At 45.6% G+C, this 16718-nt stretch overlaps 1 protein-coding gene across 2 annotated transcripts in view; it reads left to right on the top strand.

The window, feature by feature from the left end:
• uba1 (ubiquitin-like modifier activating enzyme 1) overlaps positions 1-16718 on the top strand; it is a 254790-nt gene that overhangs the window by 234713 nt on the left and 3359 nt on the right. For both annotated transcript variants that reach the window (XM_078543185.1, XM_078543186.1), the window contains exon 24: positions 2970-3070. In XM_078543185.1, the coding sequence (XP_078399311.1) occupies positions 2970-3070 (101 nt within the window). The remainder of the gene's footprint in view (positions 1-2969; positions 3071-16718) is intronic.

Here is a 16718-nt window from a genome sequence, read left to right as displayed (position 1 = left end):
ACCCACGGGCTTTCTTGTTCCTGGTCGCAGTGCCCACTTGTGCACTCTTGGCACTGACGGAACTGCTGGAGCTGCCGGCCAATCGGATTGACCGGTGGCTCCCGAGTCCGGGACTTCCTCCCCCACGAGGGGCGGGAGGTCTCATACTACCCCAATTAAGCCTGCCCGCAGCTGCGTGGCAGGTTGGCATGGAGCGGGTCAGCTCCACACCGACTTTGCTCCCGGCACGGTCGGGGGTGAGGGGGGCTTGCGATCCGTTTGTAACAGGCTGCTGCCTCTGGTGTGTTTATTATTCACCAATCAGATATTCAGATTATGTAAGATTTATGCAATCCAGCATAAGTAGTTTATCCAGTTTCCTGTTGGGAAAAGCAAATTCAATTATTCATAGCTATGTGACTTGCCCCATTATATACTCCTTAAAATAAAATTCATAACAAATTAAACTAATGCTGAAAAATTTTTCAAAATATCACATACTCATAGACACTTACCAGATTTCTCGGGCCTTCGGAACCACAACTTGCATTTATATAGCACCTTTAACATAGGAACATAGCCCAAGGTACCTCACAGCAACGTTATTAAACAAAATTTAGCGTCGAGCCACATAAAGAGATATTAGGACAGTGACCAAGACTTGGTCAAAAAGTTGGGTTTTGAGGAAAATCTTAAAGAAACAGAGAGGTATAGAGGCGGAGATGTTGAGGGAGGGAATTCCAGAGATTAACATACAGGCTGCTGAAGGCACGGCCGCTAATGGTGGAGCAATTAAAATCGGGGATGAGCAAGAGGCAAGAACTGGGGGAGCACAGAGATCTGAGTTGTAGAGCTGGAAAATGCCACAGCTATAGGAAGGAACGGAAGCCAAGGAGGGATTTGGAAGCAAGGATGAGAATTTTGAATTTTAAAGTAAATCCAGCCCTGGACAAATTACCGGGCAAAGCTTATGTTAAAATTGCCAGTCGACATACACTGGAGGAGGGGCACTTCAAGCTTTAACATTGGAACTCTGAAAAATCGTCCACAGTCATAACACGGTGCTTGTGTCAGGAGAATGGTGGTAATGCATTCAGTTAAGTGCTTTGAGATGCTTTACTCCATTAAAGGTGCTATGTGAATACAAGTTGTTGTTGATGTGAATCATTAGCAGCAGCTGCTTGCCGCTGTTCAAATCAATAGTGGTAGGAACCAAACCCACAATATGTGAGCAGCAAACACACACATATACACACATACACACATATATACACACATACACACATATATACACACACACACATATATACACACATACACACACAGACATACACACACATACACACACACGCGCACACACACAGACTTACATACACATACACACACAGACATACACACACATATACACATACGCACAGATACACACACGCACACACACGCACAGATACACACACGCACACACACGCACACACACACACGCACACACACACGCACACACACAGACATACACACAGACATACACACACACACATATACACACACATACACACACACATATATGCACACACACACACAGACATACATACACACACAGACATACACACACATACACACACACACATACATATACACACACAGACACACACACAGACATACATACACCTCCAAGTAACACCTTCCAGCGGTTTTTAACGCCAGGTATCTGAAGCTGCAAAATAAACAGTGGGACATCCATATTCAAAGCAATGGATGGACTTACATTGGAAACCTTGGAAAGCAACAGCCATCTTCAGGTTCCCAATATGAAATTCTGTTGTTCATGTACCAGGCTAGCTTGCTACCACCCACGTCATGCTCCTGTGCATCACATATGAAAGGCTTTGACAAAATGTTGCCCACATGAAGCTGACATCACTCACTCCAGGATGTTCAGTGGCCTGACGGTGGGAACTGGTACCATCTTCCCTCTAATTTTTTTTGCTATAGGTCCAGCTTGTAGCTTGGCCCTGAACCTGCCTTGTGGACTGAAGAAAACCATTCCTTCATGTGCCAAGGATTTGTGACTAGTACAGTGCTTCAGACTAAGCTACTGAATTCTTAATTAATATGCCAGTCGAATTTTTCAAGCAATCTTAGTAAGGTTCTATTTATCATTTATATTTATATGTATATGTATGTATATATAATAGGTATATATAATTATTAATGGTTCCTGGCGAAGAATGTACTTGTTGGTAACCCCTGGGGGGGGTGGGGGGAGCAAGGCAGGAGCGGTCCCGCAATTGCAGCGAGATGAGAATTCTGATAAAGTGGATGAAAGTCGACAAATTGCTGTCAGAACAGGAGCCAAACTTTTGTGTAGTTGACGTTTCAAGTGTAAACCTGCAGCTGAGCATCGGTGTCTCAAGTAGGCGTGCGCTACCCTTTGTAATTGGCAGTGTCTGCCCACTAATGCATGAAGGAGGCTTTGAATGACGATGATATGTTATTAGTGCCTCTGTTTTATCAGAAGCCCAGAAGTCAAAAATAATTTTTTTTAAAATTCTTAAAGTCCTTAATGTGATGTTTTTGGGAGTGAGGTGGGGGGGTAGCGGTGGGGGGGTGGGGGGGTAGCGGTGGGGGGGTGGGATTGCCGAGATTTACAGATCAAAGATTTCTCATCATTTTGCTACTTTACTGAATTACCACAAGTGATGAAGCATGTTATTAAAAGCGGTGTTAAAATACGCACCTTTTCAGAAGCCAGGTGTGCTGCTTTTTCTCTTTTGAAACTTTTTTTAAAAGAAAGTACAGCGCAAGGAGGTTACATAGGTGGTAGGGAACTCCACTCCCCAGAAAGTTGAATCGGAATTAACTATTTTTGGGACCTTCGCCTTGGTCACCGCCGCTGGCTTGAGAACTTTGGTGCAGGTGAGCAAACTCTACTCGCCTTTCTTTCTTGTCGTTTGAAGGATGGTCTTCTCAACTGTGCTTGTTTTGCCCTTTTGCAGGAAAAACATGATCTGGAGATTACTACAGTCATCTGTGAGGCCTGGAATGTGTACGCACCGCACATGAGTCAGGAGACACGGGAGAAGCGATTATCTCAGAGGTCCGTAACACTTCTTTCAATTGGGGTCCACTGTGCTCTGGTTACTCAGACGCAGCCATTTTAACTTTTAGCAATAATGTATAGCAGGCGATAACAGATCAGCAGCTGTTTTACCCCCTCTCCTGATTTGTATTTCTATTGACTTAAATGGAAATAAAAGTCAGGAGAGATGTAAGGCAGCCAATTTGCTATTGCCCATTTTAAACTATCACATGGAAGCAAAATGTTCCCCCCCCCCAGCTCAATGGCTTTAGTTACGCTGCCACATTAGTGTTTGTTTGTGTTGTGCAGCAATGCAGGACAAAGAGTATTGGGGTAATTTTAAACCCAAAAAGCAGGAGGGTTTGGCTTAGGGCAGGACGCTAAATTTTAAAAACCTCAAACCCAAGCACAAACCCCCTCGAAACCATCCACTTCCGGTTTAAATGGAGAACAGGATGGCATTGGCAACCAGCCCACTCCCAGGAGCCCTCCCCATTTCAACGCTTTAATGAGGTTGCATGCCCCAAATTTGATCTCTCTTCCAACTTTACCACTGGCTGCCAGGGTTTCCCGAGCCATCGAAAAACCCAGCAGCTAAAGGGAGGAGAGGGCTGCTTCATGATGGAGGTAAGTGATCTTCCAGAACTTCTTGTGGGCCAGGAGGAATGGGGGTGCTTCCCGAAACCCCACAAGCAAACTCACTTCCCCCGCCACCACCACAGTCACCGCATGCCCACCTTTGCCCTGATCTCTTTCCGCCCCTTGTGACTCTCCAAACCATCCTGTACACCCCGGGTTCCCATTCACAAGGGGTACCCCATATTGCAGGAAACAGCCTCTTCTGGAATATTCCTCACCCAACAGGGGGGCCAAGCCTTCCAATCCGGCTGGCTCCTGGCAGGAAACGTGTTTTTTTTTAAAAATCAGCATTCAGGGCAGGACCAGAACTCCGCCCCACCATTTGGAAATCCCACCCCAGTAAACACTGGGGGCTGTATCTCGGGCGCAGGTTGCCAATATGACTGCACTACCCACCCCCCACAGCTTTTCAACACCACATGGGCTAAACACCATGAAGAATAGAACTGCAATGCGGCCTCAAGCCAGGTTTAAAGAGTGGAAAAGCAGGGAGAGGCTTCGAGGACATCATGAACTGCAGCAGAGTTTTGTTTTGCCTTTTGACAGTGTGAAGCCACCTTCAGGGAGACAGTGACCTCCATTTGTCAGACGATTGGGCCCGAGATCACCTCCAACGGTGTGGGTGGACACCCCATGCCAATGGCTCTGAAGGTCACAGTGACCCCTCAGCTTCTATGCCTCCGGCTCTTTCCAGGGGTCAGTGGGGGATCTGTGTGGAGTGTCCCAATCAGCTGTCCACAGTTGTGTCAAGCTGGTGACTAATGCTCTGTTCAGGTGGGTCATGACATTTATTCATTTCCGGATGGAGGAGGCCAGCCAGGCTGAGCGAGCCAGAGGCTTTGCAGCGATTGCTGGGTTCCCCCGTGTCCAGGGTGCCATCGACTGCACACAAGCGGCCATCAAGGCGCCAGTGGGTGAGTCGGTGCCTTCGTCAGCAGGAAGGGATTCCGCTTGATGAACGTCCAGATATTTTGTGACCAGAAGACGCAGATTCTGCAAGGTACCCTGGCAGCTTCCATGACACATACATCCTCCAACACTCACTGGTGCAAAGGCTGTTCATGGCTCCAGCTCAGCTCTATGGATAACTGCTGGGTGACAAGGACTCCATTGAAAATGTGGTTTATGACACCTCTCTGCCACTCAAGAACAGAAACAGAGCAGCGTTATAATAGGAATCATGCCTCCCCTTGCTGGCAGTAGCATTGGAGACTGCCTGCTGACTGTGCTGTGCTGTTCTGTTGGACTTGATGACCTTGGCGGCCGTCCTCTGGCCAGTGGAGCCTGTGCTGGCTCTGCCTGGGAGGGAGCATTAAGCACCGTTGCTGGGCACTCCTCAGTCATCGCAGCCTCATCAGATGCCACGATCACTGGCAGATGGGTGGAGGAACTGCTACCATCATCCAGAGTACCCAGAAAGGAGACCGCAGAGACGACAAGCAGCTCGTGCACCAACGTGAGGTCAGTCTGGACCTCCCTGCTTGCCATCGATGGATGGGTACCTAGCAGAGAAACTAGGTGCCTCATCCATCTCTCACACTGGCAGTGACATCCTGAGGTCAGTGCCTGTGTGAGGGCTTGCAGGTCCGAGCGCAACCCCAGGAACCCCTGATTCTGTTCCTGGAGCGGCCTCTCCATGAGAGTCACCACTCTCTCAATGGAGGAGGCAGTGTGCTCAGTGCTGAGGGTCAACACAGTGCTCATGCTCCGCAGGGACTTCTCTATGACAGAGACCATGACATGCAAACCCTCAGGAATCTCCGCCAGATCCTCCTGTGCATCCTGCTGGATATCCAGCATTTGCCGCCTAATCTATGAGTCCAGAGACTCGTTATCTGCCTTGGACTCAGCATGGTCCTGGTCTCCAGCAATCCTCCGAGTGCTGGCGCCCTGGACAGTCTCTGCCTCCGCCTGCTCTTCATGCGAGTGTGCCGTGCCCTCACCGCTGTGCACCAACATTGTAGCCGATGATCAAATGCCCACCAAAGTGCTTGTATCTGTGCTGGTGCCTGGTGCAGAGAGGGGGTGTGATGCAGGCGCATCTGACGGGCACTGGTCCTCCGGTGTCAAGGGTGGCGCCTCAGGGTCCTGCGATCAGTTGCTGGATGACGATTCTAGGGGAGAAAAATGATATGTCATTAGTATCAGTCATCACACTGTCACTGTGCATGCGAGGTGGGCTGGTGAGACAATGGAAATCTGTATGATGGTGCCATCGTCTTTCAATGAATAATGGGGACTCCACGTCTAAGGTTTCCATTACAGATGAGACAACATAACAATGTTTAGACACTCTGACACTCTCACATCTGTGCCCTGCACTCTTATCTTCGTCAAAGTCCCCTGCCTCTCCACGACCATTGGAAAGAGCTGGACGCTGGCACTCCATCTCCAAGGCATCCATCTCGTTCCTCGTCAATATGAGCAGGTTTGGGGAGCATCTGCCTATCCTTTACATCTTGATGTTGTTATGGCTTCTCTTTTCCTGAAAGTTCAGAGGAGCGTTGAATAGTCCACTCTCTACCTGCAGCGCCATTGCAGCCTGGCCAGCTCCACCTGAGGAACACTTCGCAGGACACATCCGAGTCGTGGCCCTGAACCCTCAAAGCAGTCAGGCCAAGCAGGCAGAGCTCACCGCCTTGGCCGGCGCTGATGTCGTTGACCGTTGGCACCCAGACTCTTACACTCCTGAGCACCACAGTGGGGGGGATGGCCTGCCATTAACATCTCTCCATACTGGTCCATGCCAACTCGGTACTCACCCTTGCCGAGCATGGCAGATCGTTGAACCGTTAGCGGCACTGCACCCATGTGCGCCGCACAACGTCATGGCCACTGACCTGGGCTGCCAGCTCTGCCCATGCTTTCTTGGTCAGGTCTGGTGGCCTCCTCTGGCCATCCCTGGCATTGAGGATGCCCTGCCTGGCACTGGCCTCCTCCCATGAGGATTCCCAGGCACCCATCCGAGAACCAGGGGACCGGATGCCCACAGGACTTGTTCTCCCGCCTGGCGCGTGCCCAGCAGGTGCAGATGCCATTGCTGCTCAAAAAAAAAAGTTTTGTCAAACAACTCCAAAACTACCAAGTGTCCCCTGGTCAGCCTTCAGGAAGCTGCCTCTGCTGCTTTAAAACCCCCCACCGGGTCGCCAGTGGACCCGATGCCCGACAGGCTCCTGCCTGGCTCTTCTGACCACTGAGAAGATGCCCTTCACACTGGGCAGCCCTTAATTGGCCACCCAGCGTCAAATCACGTTGGAAACACAATCCCGCCCAACAGCGGATTGTACGTCCACTTCCGGGCCTGCCAAGCGTGAAATTCAGGCCCTATGTTTCCATGAGGATGTTTCGCGGGAGTGGAATTGTCACAAGGAGGTGAGCTCGCCCCTGACTCTTATAAAGTGCAATTCACCCTCTGCAGCACAAATCAGGAGCTGCTGGCTGTTAAATGCCCTGTACAGCGACTGGGGTCAAACCAGTTACAAGTTGTTAGTGCAGTATACCTTCAAAAAACTGCGTGGCACTTCTGACTAGTTTAATGGTGCGCTTTAGTGTTGTAAGTCCCTTCCCTTGAAAGTAAAATGCGTTTTAAGATGTTAACTCTGTATATTGGGGGATGTGCATACGGTGCAATAGTGGAAGGGTCTTCACTCCACAACTTGTCGCTGTTTATCCTGAGAAGAAAAATTCTCCCCGTTTAGATTCAAAGACGAACAAGGAGTTGGATTTTGGGGTTATGATGATCTGATTGAATAGAAAGAGACCATAAGGCGTAGGAGCAGAAGTAGGCCATTCCGCCCATCGAGTCTGCTCCGCCATTCAATGAGATCGTGGCTGACCTGATAATCCTCAACTCCACTTTCCTGCCTTTTCCCCATAACCCTTGATTCCCTTACTGATTAAAAATCTGTCTATCTCAGTCTTGAATATACTTAACGACCCAGCCTCTACAGCCCTCTGCGGTAAAGAATGCCACAGGTTCCACACCCTCTGAGAGAAGAAATTCCTCCTCATTCCTGTTAAAAATAGGCGACCCCTTACTCTGAGATTATGCCCTCTGACCCTAGACTCTCCCACAAGGAGAAACAACCTCTCAGCATCTACCCTGTCAAGCCCCCTAAGAATCTTATAAGAATCTGGTTCAATAACGTCACCTCTCATTCTTCTAACTTCAATGAGTACAGGCCCAACCTACTCAACTTCCTCTCATATGAAAATCCCTCCATACCCGGGATCAACCTAGTGAACCTTTTCTGGACTGCTTCCAATGCCATTATATCTTTTCTTAGATAAGGGGATCAAAACTGTTCACAGTATTTTTTTTTTATATTCATTCATGGGATGTGGGCTTCGCTGGCTGGGCCAGCATTTATTGCCCATCCTTAGTTGCCCTTGAGAAGGTGGTGGTGAGCTACCTTCTTGAAATGCTGCAGTCCATGTGGTGTAGGTACACCCACAATGCTGTTAGGACAGGAGTTCCAGGATTTTGACCTAGCGACAGTGAAGGAACGGCGACATATTTCCAAGTCAGAATGGTGACTGACTTGGGAGGGGAACTTCCATGTGGTGGTGTTCCCATCTATCTGCCGCCCTTGTCCTTCTAGGTATGGTCTAACTAGCGCCTTGTATAGTTTTAGCAAGATTTCCCTATTTTTATACTCCATTCCCTTTGAAATAAAGGCTAACATTCCATTTGCCTTCCCTATTACCTGCTGAACTTGTATGCTAGCTTTTGGTGATTCATGCACGAGGACCCCCAAAACCCTCAGTGCTGCAACTTTCTGCAGTCTTTCTCCATTTAAATAAAATTCAGCTCCTCTAATTTTCCTGAGGGCACAATTTTGAACAAAATCACCGGGCGGGTGACCCATAGGATTATTTGGGATGCTGGTTTTAACCCCTCACCCCTCAATCCTGAAAACCAACCTCTTCAAACAAGCTTTTAGTCATTGGCCCTGATATCTCCTTACGTGGCTCAGTACCAAATTTTGTTTGATGATGCTCCGGTGAAGCGTTTTGGGGTGTTTTACTACAGCGAAGGCGCTATATAAAGACAAGTTGTTGTTTTTTTTTTTGAAAATGTCATTTTTAAAGAGGGCACCTGTTTCATATTGTTGAAGAATTTCCACGACCCCAGCGCATGGTGAAAATAAAACAAATACTTGGAAGAGAAAGTTTGCACTTATATAGCACCATTCATGACTCAGGATGTGGCAGAAGTGCTTTGCAGTTAAAAATGCTTCAGAAGTGTGGTCGCCTATCTCCACAGGAGTCTACGCTGATTTTCGTAAAGAGTAAAACTGAGCTGGGTATTTCACCCAATCCCGTCAGATTATTGACAGGTGGGTTGGTTAAAATTGCCCCCACCGATCCAGAATCAGGGCCAACAAAACCAGCTGCCAAGTCAGCAATGTACATAACCCTGTAAAACCAGTATCTACATAAAAACCTCTGAGTGCAGGATCGGATCACACGAAAACATGCTTCCATTGTATTTGATTCCCATGGTGACCACACTTCTGAAGCACTTTTTAACTGCAAAGCACTTCTGCCACATACTGAGTCATGAACGGTGCTATACAAGTGCAAACTTTCTATTGGAAGTATTTGTTTTATTTTTGAGTGATCTCAAGTTTACAGAGGGGAGAACATGGGAGGTCGGCCAGGAGCACATCGGAATAAAAACGGAAAATGGTTGGAAAAACTCAGCAGGTCTGGCAGCATCTGTGGAGACAGAAACAGAGTTAACGTTTCAAGTCAGTATGACTCTTCTTCAGAGCTTGGAATAGTCACCAATACATTGGAATAGTTAAGTCTAAAGGTAACAAAGGCAGGGGTGAGGGTTTCAGCAATAGGTGAGCTGAGGCAGGGATGGAGTTGGGTGATGTTAATTATGGCATGGATAGGTGGTCAGACACTCGTCTCGCGGTCAAATATGGCACCAAGGTTGGGAAAAGTCTGGTTCAGTCTCAATTGATTATCAGGGAGAGGGATGCGTCAGTGGCTTGGAAACAGAGTTTGTGCTGAGGACTTAAGAGAATACCTCCAGACTTCCCAATATTTAGTTGGGGCAAATTTCTGCTCATCCAGCACTGGTAATTTAGTCTGATAATCTAGCAACAGTGGAGGAGTCGAGAGAGGTGGTGGTGAGGCAGAGCTGGCTGTCATCAGCATACTTGTGAAAACTAACACTGTGCTTTTGGATGATGTCATCCAGGGACAGCATATAGATGAGAAATAGGAGGGGCCAAGAAGAGATCCTTAGGGGACACCAGAGGTAACTGTGCGGAATGGGAGGAGAGGCCATTGCAGGTGATTCTCTGGATATGACTGAATAAATAACAATGGAACCAGGCAAGTGTAGTCCCACCCAGCTGCACAACAGCTGGGAGAGGCATTGATGGATGATAGTGCGCTCAAGCACAGGAAAGGCTGCAGACAGGTTGAGAAGAATGAGGAGGGATAGTTTAGTTAAACAGTCTTATATTTGTGACTTTGATAACAGCTTGTTTGGTACAAGGACAGAGACAGAAACCTGATCAGAGGGATTCAAACATGGAAGCCCGGCAAAGATGAGCACTAATTTGGAAGACAATACCACATTCCATTTCCAAACACGCTCTTTCAACCTACTCAATAGTTAGTCGTGACCTGCAACAGTCCACCCAGGATCTCTTTACAGGAGAGGATAACAAACTTAGCCAGCTAACATCTACAGGTCTGTGTGATTACATTCAAAAACACTGATCACAAGGCCATGTGTCACATCAGTGTTTGTGCATTAAATCTCTTGGAGTTGCTCTCTTAAAGGAGCAAGACCTGGACAACATTTAGGCTTGGGCTGATAAATGGCAAGTAACATTCATGCCTTACAAGTGCCAGGCAATGACCATCTCCAAAAAGAGAGAATCTAATCATCTCTCCTTGACATTCAAAGCATGATCATTGTTAAGTCCCTTACTATCAACATCCCCGGGATCACCAGTGATCAGAAACTTAACTGGATCAGCCACATAAATACTGTGGCTACGAATCAGGTCACAGACAATGTATTCTGGAGCAAGTGACTCAATTCCTGACTCCTCAAAGCCTCTCCACCACCTACAAGACACAAGTCAGGAGTGTGATGGAATGCCCTCCATTTGCCTGGATGAGTGCAGCTCCAACAACATTCGAAAAGATAGATGTCATTCAGGATTGGCACTCCTTCCTCCATCTTAAACATTCAGTCCCTCCAACGCGCTGTGGGTGTAGTGTGCACCATCTACAGGATGTACTGCAGCAACTCGCCAAGGCTCCTTCGGCAACATCTTCCAAACCTGTGACTTCTACCATTTTGGAGGACAAGAGCAATAGGCACATGGGAACAACACCATCTACAAGTTCCTTTCCAAAACACACACCATCTTAAAGTGGAAATGTATCAGTGTTCCTTCATCGACATTCAGTCAAAACCTAGGAACTCTCCCCCTAACCGCACTGTGGAAGTACTTTACCACACAGACTGCAGTAGTTCAAGAAGGCAGCTCACCACCATATTCTCAAGGGCGACATCCCATGAAGGAATTAAAAAGAAAGGTCTTTGGTTACAGCAATGTTTGCCAGTTAAATTAATAATAATCTTTGGCACCTTTGTTCTGAAATCTCTTCATTATAGCTAAAGTAAAAAGGAATTCAGAAGATGTAAATGATTGTATTGTTACTTACAGAGGGACTTGGACGATGGGATTGAAAGTTCCAAGTATCTAAATATGTATATAGATAATCAGATTATCTCCACAAAGGAATGAGTAATTGCTTCCGTTACATTGCTGTGTGATATTTAAATGAAGTCCAATTACTGAACTCCTGTTAAAAGATGAACTGAATCCTCCAATTAAAATTGCACACAATAAACATTAAGCAATATATATTTGTATAATAGTACACTTCATAGCTCCATTGAAACACTAGTATGAAAATACAAACATAATTCGCACCCAGGTGACGTCCTGTGATCATCTAAAACTGTATTTTCTTGAACATTATTTAACCTTTATATGTTTTAGCCACTTGGGTGACAACAGGAAACAAAAAAGGATAAGGAAGAAAGACGGAGGGCAAGGGAGAACTTCTGACTAATTCCTTTTTTGTTCCTTCCCCCTTCCCATTGCCTGTGAATGCAGGACAGACAGAAACATTCAGTGTTTCTCTCCCTCCTGGATTGTAGACTTCCTTAAACTAGGAAGTGGGAGAGTCAATGGGTTCGCTGGAACTGAGCTAACCCGACCTCAGCAGGTACATTAAGGAGTCTTATATTTACACGACTCCACTGTCCAGGATTTTACTTGTTTGTTGTAGTTGTTGGAAATGTCTTACATTTCTGTTCATGTGAGTGTGGGTTCCCAAGGCTGGAGGTTATCCTCTGAGCCAGCAGCTGAAGGATGTAAAATTGTAGCTGCTGTTTGACGGTTGGAGTAAACATCCGCCTGTGGCTATTTCCTCTGATACCGTTCCAAGACATTTCCTATCACTTTACAAAGAAAAGCACAGGAGCTCCTGATAGTACCAGACCATAGCAGAACTCTGCTGGTGTGTGCGTGTGTGTTCTGATTTAGGTTTATATTCACCAATCGGTCAGCCACTAAATAAAATATAAGAATGAGTTGCCTGAGCATGGAGGGCTAAATTGCCAGAGATCAGGGCCACAGAATAAACAATAGCTAGTGTCCTAAGCTAGAAATTATAGTATGTATGTTGCTGTACAAACCTGTAACAAGCTTAGATTATGTCCATCCTATTTCTAAGATGTTAACCTGCTTAAAATAAATGGTTTAATATCTCCATTAAGTAGCAGAGAGGAATGTATCTAAATGTTTATTTATATCTATCTTTGGACACACACACACACACATTTACATATACATGCACCCACACAGACATACACACACATGTAGACAGACACATACACACACACACACACACACACACATACGCACGCACGCACGTACGTACTCTGAGCTCTGCCCAAATTTGGTGGGTTAGGTGTACTCCAGACACAACACCTGCGTGGGAAATGGAGCAGAAATAGGAGTCCAGCTGTGGGCCAAACCACAGATCTCGGAGATAAGCTGGTAGATGACCTAATGATCTGGTGCATCACTGGGAAGAAAGGGGCCTGACCCACCACTTGTGTCCTCTTCAACTTCACGCCTCCCAATTTTATGGTCTCCGCTCCCCACTGCTTGGTACAAGCCTCAGAAATCCCAGGGCAATATAAAGATGACTGAGTAACAGGACTCCACCCCTGTTGCCTAACCTTTGCACCCTCATTTCTCAGGAGCAGAAGTCAAGAAAGTTGGCTTTGAAGGCTTTTGATGCTAAGAAGTTAAAACGGTTATGAAATCCCTTTTAAAGGCAATACAGTGAAATCTTTGTCTGCGCTCTCCATGTTGATCAACAGTAGAATTGTCCGAGGAGCTTACCATGAACAGTTTGGTATCACCAACCTGCTGCTGATCTATGAAGGCTGGGGGGTGGAGTGGTATCCACAAAAATGAAGAATAAATTCTCTTCAAAATTATCTCACTCTGCATCCATCGCAAAACTATTATGTCTACTGGTTGGTTGAGTTAGTCGTCGGTATGTTTACTAGAAAGCAACACTTAGAACTTGCCAATTTTCTACCTCGGAAGTGACACTTACTCAAATTTTTTTAATACCTAGTCAACCAACCCAGCTGCACTCGGAGGGATGCATCTTGACATCGTGCGGCAATGTGTAAAATGGGTTATAGCGGATCATCTTCAATAGAAATAAAAATCAGGAGCAATGCAAAACTGATAGCTGAGTCGGTGTTGCCTCTTTTACATTTCTGCATAAAGGCAAAGTTGTCCCGAGTGTCAAGACCAAATATAGTCTTCAAGTGAAGTGAGGTTAAAGAATGGGGATATTGGACCCAAGGCTTGCAGACATAATGCAGTCCTCATTTTAAAGTCATACAGACTGTCCTTACTTTTACATAATGCTTTGATTGTGTATTATTTAATGATTATGTGGCAATAGTTTGGGGGCCCTGGAAAGCAGCAAAGTATGTCTGCTTCACAGACTGAGGAGGCGGTCGACACAAAAATTAGATGGTACATTGCAGCCATTAGTGAGTGGTGATAATTACTGAACATTAAGTTGCATAGGCTGTTTCCGCAATAATTGCGGACTTAGGAATTTCTAAATTGATGGGGAAGTATAACAAAATGTGGCATCATGAAGTAATATTTTGTAAATAGGAAGGGTGCACAGACATAAGATTGACCATGGAATTTTCCAGCAGTTATGCATTATTTGTCAAACTTCCAATCAGGCTTCACAATTAGTCTGAATCCTATTGATCTTCATCCTATCAATGCTGTGCATAGATTGCTCAATTATGAATATATATCTACTTAAAACCATCCCCATGAAGCTAATGTATATCCAACTCTGGAAAGCACTCTAATCTTTGGATTTAGATGATGGTTAATGCTGGATGAGTGCAGTTCCAACAACACTCAAGAAGCTTGACATCATCCAGGACAAAGCACCCCACTTGATTGGCACCACATCCACAAACATTCACTCCTTCCACCACCAATGCACAGTAGCAGCAGTGTGTGTACCATCTACCAGATGCACTGCAGGAATTCACCAAGGCTCCTTCGACAGCACCTTCCAAAGCCACGACCATGACCATCTAAAAGGACAAGGGCAGCAGATACATGGGAACAAACACCACCACCTGGAAGTTTCCCTCCAAGCCACTCACCATCCTGACTTGAAAATATATCACCGTTCCTTCACTGCCGTTGGGTCAAAATCCTGGAACTCCCTCCCTAACAGCACTGAGGGTGTACCTACACCACATGGACTGCAGCGGTTCAAGAAGGCAGCTCACCACCACCTTCTCAAGGGCAATTAGGAATGGGCAGTAAATGCTGGCCTAGGTGGAGATGCCTATATCCCATGATGAATTTTAAAAAACTCAAAGGTAGTTCTCGTGGTTTGTAAAATCATCTCAATCCTTCAACCATTCGCAGATGTCTGTTCTTACTGATAAAAACTGCCTGTGCCCCTTGATTAATTCTGTAACCTCAATCCCAGGTATTTATTAATCTATACATAACCCATCCAAACCCTAATAACAACAATCTGCATTTATATAATATCTTTGCCAAAGGGACTTCACAGGAGCATAATCAGACAAGAATTGACACTGAGCCAAAGAAGGAGATATTAAGACTATTAGCTAAAAGCTTGGTCCAAGAGGTAGGCTGCAAGGGGCTTCTTAAAAAAAAGGGGGAGAAGCAGAGACGCTTAGGGAGGGAATTCCTGAGATAATGATCTAGACAACTAAAGACAGAACTGTCAATGGTGGGGGAAGGAGTGGGGAAACACAAGAGGCCAGAGTTGGGAGAATGCAAAGTTCTTGTAGGGTTGTAGGGCAGGAGAAAGTTACAAAGGTTGGAAGGGGCGAGGCCATGATTTGAACACAAGAATGAGAATTTTAAAAGCAAGGTATTGGTAAACCAGAAGCCATTGTAGGTCAGCGAGCACAGGTATATCATTTGACTAGGGTGGTATGGATTGACGTACGAACAGCAGAATTTTGGATGATCTCAAGTTTATGGAGGGTGGCAGATGGACAGCTGGTTGGGAAAACATTGGAGCAGCCAATTTGAGAGCTAACAAAAACATGACTGAGAGTTTCAACAGCCGATGAGCTGAGGTGGGGCGAAGACTTGGAGCTATGTAGGCAAAAGTAGGTGGCCTTTGTGAGGGGGGAATATGGGATTAGAAACTCAGCTCGGTCACATAGGATGCTGAGGTTGCAAACATCCTGGTTCAGCTGAAGATATTTACTAGGGACAGGAGGGAGAGGGATGGAATTGATCAAGAAGGAGCAGAGTTTTGTGGTGGGTGCTGAAGAGCATGCCTTTGTCCTTTCCAGAGTTTAACTGGAGGAAATGACCTACTCATTATACATATGGTTTAAAATTATGTGCCTTTAATAAGAATATAAGAGTCTCTTATTCATGAATACATTTGAGAAAAGGGTAATTAGTCAAATAATAGGCAAACATGACTGTGAGGCAACACCTGTCAAATAGCAGCTGCTCAAAATCATCTTGTAGTTCGTCAAGCAAACGAATTTTAATTGGGCCATTGAAAATACAGCATTGCATGTTTCATTTTCAATGCAGCTGAACAATAAGGGTTTAATTTTGTAGTTTCTATGAAATAGTTTGAAAAAGCAGCAAGTTATAAACTAATGAGTTTTGATACACTATTCTCTCACCCTCTCCTGCCTTTGAGACCCTTTTTTGAAATTTTTGGTGACCCCTCCCATCTCATCCATTGACTCAGCATTCCATTTTTGTATCTATGTGCTGTATAAATGTAAGTTATTGTCCTTACTAAATACAAAATATAATTGAATAGAATTACATAGAATATACAGCGCAGAATCAGACCACTGAGTCCAAGCAGTCCATGCTGGTCTTTATAGTCCACTCAAGCCTCCCCCCCGCCTTCCTTATCTAACAGCAAAACCTTCTATTCCCTTCTCCTTTGTGTTATTATTTAGCTTACTCTTGAATCCATCAATATTATTCACCTCAACTACCCCCTGTGGTAGCGAGTTCCATGTGCTCACCACTTTCTAGGCAAAAGACATTTCTTCTGAATTCCCTATTTGATTCTTGGTGACTATCTTTGGCCTCGAATTTTACTTTTCCTGCGTCTTTCCCCATAATGACAGAGCACAAGTGAACTATAGAGGTATTTGGAACTTTTTTGACTCTTTGCTTCAGAGTTGCTCTGAGTCATCAAAGGACTTTCCCAATATGTGCAAATAATCGTTACCTTTGAGGATTATGAATAAGAGTGTACCAATCAGCCCATTAGACTCTGCTCTACCATTCGGATAGCAATTTCCAATTTCTTGCCTACATTCCATGTCCCTTTCTAAATATGTATCACCCTTTCAGACACCTCAGTTAATTCTGTATTAATGGAA

This window comes from Cetorhinus maximus, chromosome 6 (assembly GCF_964194155.1).
Source record: "Cetorhinus maximus chromosome 6, sCetMax3.hap1.1, whole genome shotgun sequence".
NCBI lineage: Eukaryota > Metazoa > Chordata > Chondrichthyes > Lamniformes > Cetorhinidae > Cetorhinus > Cetorhinus maximus.
Note: the sequence above shows the minus strand (reverse complement) of the source record. Positions and strands in the feature narration are given on the sequence as shown.